Raw genomic sequence first — 4,033 nt, 5'->3', positions numbered from 1 at the left:
AGACCAGAGACCTGCAGCTAGCTTCAGAGACCCAGACCAGAGACCTGCAGCTAGCTTCAGAGACCCAGACCAGAGACCTGCAGCTAGCTTCAGAGACCCAGACCAGAGACCTGCAGCTAGCTTCAGAGACCCAGACCAGAGACCTGCAGCTAGCTTCAGAGACCCAGACCAGAGACCAGCAGCTAACTTCAGAGACCCAGACCCAGAGACCTGCAGCTAGCTTCAGAGACCCAGACCAGAGACCTGCAGCTAGCTTCAGAGACCCAGACCAGAGACCTGCAGCTAGCTTCAGAGACCCAGACCAGAGACCTGCAGCTAGCTTCAGAGACCCAGACCCAGACCAGAGACCTGCAGCTAGCTTCAGAGACCCAGACCAGAGACCTGCAGCTAGCTTCAGAGACCCAGACCAGAGACCTGCAGCTAGCTTCAGAGACCCAGACCAGAGACCTGCAGCTAGCTTCAGAGACCCAGACCAGAGACCTGCAGCTAGCTTCAGAGACCCAGACCAGAGACCTGCAGCTAGCTTCAGAGACCCAGACCAGAGACCTGCAGCTAGCTTCAGAGACCCAGACCCAGACCTGCAGCTAGCTTCAGAGACCCAGACCCAGAGACCTGCAGCTAGCTTCAGAGACCCAGACCAGAGACCTGCAGCTAGCTTCAGAGACCCAGACCAGAGACCTGCAGCTAGCTTCAGAGACCCAGACCAGAGACCTGCAGCTAGCTTCAGAGACCCAGACCCAGACCTGCAGCTAGCTTCAGAGACCCAGACCCAGAGACCTGCAGCTAGCTTCAGAGACCCAGACCAGAGACCAGCAGCTAACTTCAGAGACCCAGACCAGAGACCTGCAGCTAGCTTCAGAGACCCAGACCCAGAGACCTGCAGCTAGCTTCAGAGACCCAGACCAGAGACCAGCAGCTAACTTCAGAGACCCAGACCAGAGACCTGCAGCTAGCTTCAGAGACCCAGACCAGAGACCTGCAGCTAGCTTCAGAGACCCAGAGACCTGGAGCTAGCTTCAGAGACCCAGACCAGAGACCTGCAGCTAGCTTCAGAGACCCAGACCAGAGACCTGCAGCTAGCTTCAGAGACCCAGACCAGAGACCTGCAGCTAGCTTCAGAGACCAGAGACCTGCAGCTAGCTTCAGAGACCCAGACCCAGAGACCTGCAGCTAGCTTCAGAGACCCAGACCAGAGACCTGCAGCTAGCTTCAGAGACCCAGACCCAGAGACCTGCAGCTAGCTTCAGAGACCCAGACCAGAGACCTGCAGCTAGCTTCAGAGACCCAGACCCAGACCAGCAGGGATGCTAGCTGGTTATGGTCTGGACCCTGAGGTAAACTGGTGTGAGGACAGAGATTGTTTCTGAGTTCTGGTCCTGGTTCTCAGGTGACGGTGCGTTCAGTGCCCAGCTCCCGGCGCTGGCAGGAGATCTCGGCCCGCCGCATGGAGCTTATCCAGACCCTGATCGAGGAGCTCGGGAACCACATGGACTACATCTTCTGTCTGGACGTGGACTCCCAGTTCCACGGCCGCTGGGGGACAGAGTCTCTGGGGGAGCTGGTGGGGGTGATCCACCCAGGTGAGGGTCTACCTGGTCCTACCTGGTCCTGCCTCTCATTGGTTCTCCAGAGGGTTTGCCTTTCAGGAGGTACAGGGAGTCAAAGGGGAAGATGGTTAAAGGAGGTTTCATGTTTTAATGATGGGGATGTTTAGGTAATGGGACCAGTTGGCTCTTCTCTCTCCTCTGAGGGGGAAGCTGCTCTGCTCCTGCATTTCAGATCCATTTCACTTTATATTGACTTTCAGACTTTACTTTATTAAATAGAACAAAAGACAAACTTTATCCTTGAATCATTTATCAGTTCCTCTGAAGAGTTTCCTCCGCACCGTCTGTGCAGGGTACTACCGGGACCCGAGGACCGGGTTTCCCTACGAGCGCCGCCCCGAGTCCAGAGCGTACCTGGCCCCTGAGGACGGGGACTTCTACTACTGCGGGGGGGCGTTCGGGGGCCGGCTGCAGGAGGTGCACCTGATGGCCAAGACGTGCCGCCGGAACTTTGAGGCTGACGCTCGAGGGGGCATCGAGGCCGCCTGGCAGGAGGAGAGTCACCTGAACAGGTACTGCAGAAACCCTTTAAAGCTGAACCTCTCTGAACTGAACAGGTACTGCAGAAACCCCTTAACACTGAACCTCTCTTAAACTAAATACTGAACCAAAAGATAACCAGATGGATCCATCAGGACAAGGACTGATCTTGTTCCTGATTTGACTGTACTTCCTGTTCTCAAAGTACTTCCTGATTTGACTCTACTTCCTGTTCTGAAGGTACTTTTGGGGTGTTTCTCAATCGCGAGTACGCTTGCTTTGGTAGCACATGTCTGCCGAGCGTCTTGCTTCAGAAGCGAGGCAAGAATCCTTCCTAGCCTCGGAAAGCAAAGAGTGGAACAGGCGAGCAAGTGTGCAGGTGTGCTTCATATGAGAGGCCCCGCCTTACATTTTCCACCACAGATTTGGGTAAATTGGTCCGTGCGCAAAGCATTGTGGGGATTTTAAGACCGCGGAGTGCACATGTGCAGCCTCGACATTTCTCCAAATGAAGTACGCCGGCCTCGGTGGAATTCCAAGCATGCTGGAGATTGGAACAGTCCTTCGACGGCACTCGATGACGTAGCATGCTTGAAATAGTGGCTCTGCAGCAGCTTTACTCGAGATTGAGAAACACCCACGGTTCTCAAAGTACTTCTTGTTTTGACTACACTTCCTGTTGTGATGGTACTTCCTGTGTTGTGTTCAGGTACATGTGGATCCATAAGCCCACTAAGGTTCTGTCCCCGGAGTACCTGTGGCAGGACTTCAAGTCCAGAGAGCCGGAGATTCGCCTGGTTCGGTTCTCCGGAGTCACGAAGAACTACGCAGAGATCCGACCCAACACCTAGACACACACGCATTCACATACACACATACACACATACACACATACACACATACACACATACACACACACACACACACACACACACACACACACACACACACACACACACACATACATACACACACACACACACACACACACACACACACACACACACACACACACACACACACACACACACACACACACACACACACATACACACATACACACACACACACACACAAACACACATACACACACACACACATACACACACACACACACACACACACCACACACACATACACACATACACACACACACACACTCACATACACACATACACACACACACACACACACACAAACACACATACACTACCCCCACATACACACACACACACACACACACACACACACACACACACACATACACACACACACACACACACACACACACACACACACACACACACACACACACACACACACAAATACACACATACACACACACACACACACACACACACACATACACTACCCCCACACACACATACACACACACACACACACACACACACACACACACACACACACACACACTCACATACATACACACATACACACACACACAGCGCTATCAACTGTGAGATGAATGAGATGCTCATCCTGTTTTTGAATTGTAACTCTCTGTGTTATTTATTTTCTAACTTCTCCCGTGAGAACGAGATCCCTAACCCTATCAGATTGGTCCCTTGAGAACGAGATCCCTAACCCTATCAGATTGGTCCCTTGAGAACGAGATCCCTAACCCTATCAGATTGGTCCCTTAAGAACGAGATCCCTAACCCTATCAGATTGGTCCCGTGAGAACGAGATCCCTAACCCTATCAGATTGGTCCCTTGAGAACGAGATCCCTAACCCTATCAGATTGGTCCCTTAAGAACGAGATCCCTAACCCTATCAGATTGGTCCCTTGAGAACGAGATCCCTAACCCTATCAGATTGGTCCCTTAAGAACGAGATCCCTAACCCTATCAGATTGGTCCCTTGAGAACGAGATCCCTAACCCTATCAGATTGGTCCCTTGAGAACGAGATCCCTAACCCTATCA

General features: G+C 52.5%; 1 protein-coding gene across 1 annotated transcript; it reads left to right on the top strand.

Annotated features, from left to right (window-relative positions):
* Positions 1 to 1,341: 1,341 nt before the first annotated feature.
* Positions 1,342 to 4,033, top strand: LOC117441253 (globoside alpha-1,3-N-acetylgalactosaminyltransferase 1-like). The gene is made up of 3 exons (XM_034077456.2): positions 1,342 to 1,580; positions 1,900 to 2,119; positions 2,797 to 4,033. Exons 1-3 carry the CDS (start codon positions 1,445 to 1,447, stop codon positions 2,936 to 2,938), a joined length of 498 nt encoding a protein of 165 aa, XP_033933347.1. The 5' UTR covers positions 1,342 to 1,444; the 3' UTR covers positions 2,939 to 4,033.

This window comes from Pseudochaenichthys georgianus, unplaced genomic scaffold, assembly GCF_902827115.2.
Source record: "Pseudochaenichthys georgianus unplaced genomic scaffold, fPseGeo1.2 scaffold_1605_arrow_ctg1, whole genome shotgun sequence".
In the NCBI taxonomy this organism is placed as follows: domain Eukaryota; kingdom Metazoa; phylum Chordata; class Actinopteri; order Perciformes; family Channichthyidae; genus Pseudochaenichthys; species Pseudochaenichthys georgianus.
The sequence above is the reverse complement of the archived record's forward strand: the minus strand, read 5'-3'. Positions and strand labels throughout refer to the sequence as shown.

What these genes read in the sequence shown, in the direction of transcription:
- LOC117441253 (XM_034077456.2), top strand. Translation starts at nt 1,445, where the DNA reads ATGGAGCTTATCCAGACCCTGATCGAGGAGCTCGGGAACCACATGGAC. An exon ending in GGTGGGGGTGATCCACCCAG is followed by an intron (nt 1,581 to 1,899) that starts GTGAGGGTCTAC and finishes CCGTCTGTGCAG; the next exon opens with GGTACTACCGGGACCCGAGG. An exon ending in GAGGAGAGTCACCTGAACAG is followed by an intron (nt 2,120 to 2,796) that starts GTACTGCAGAAA and finishes TGTTGTGTTCAG; the next exon opens with GTACATGTGGATCCATAAGC.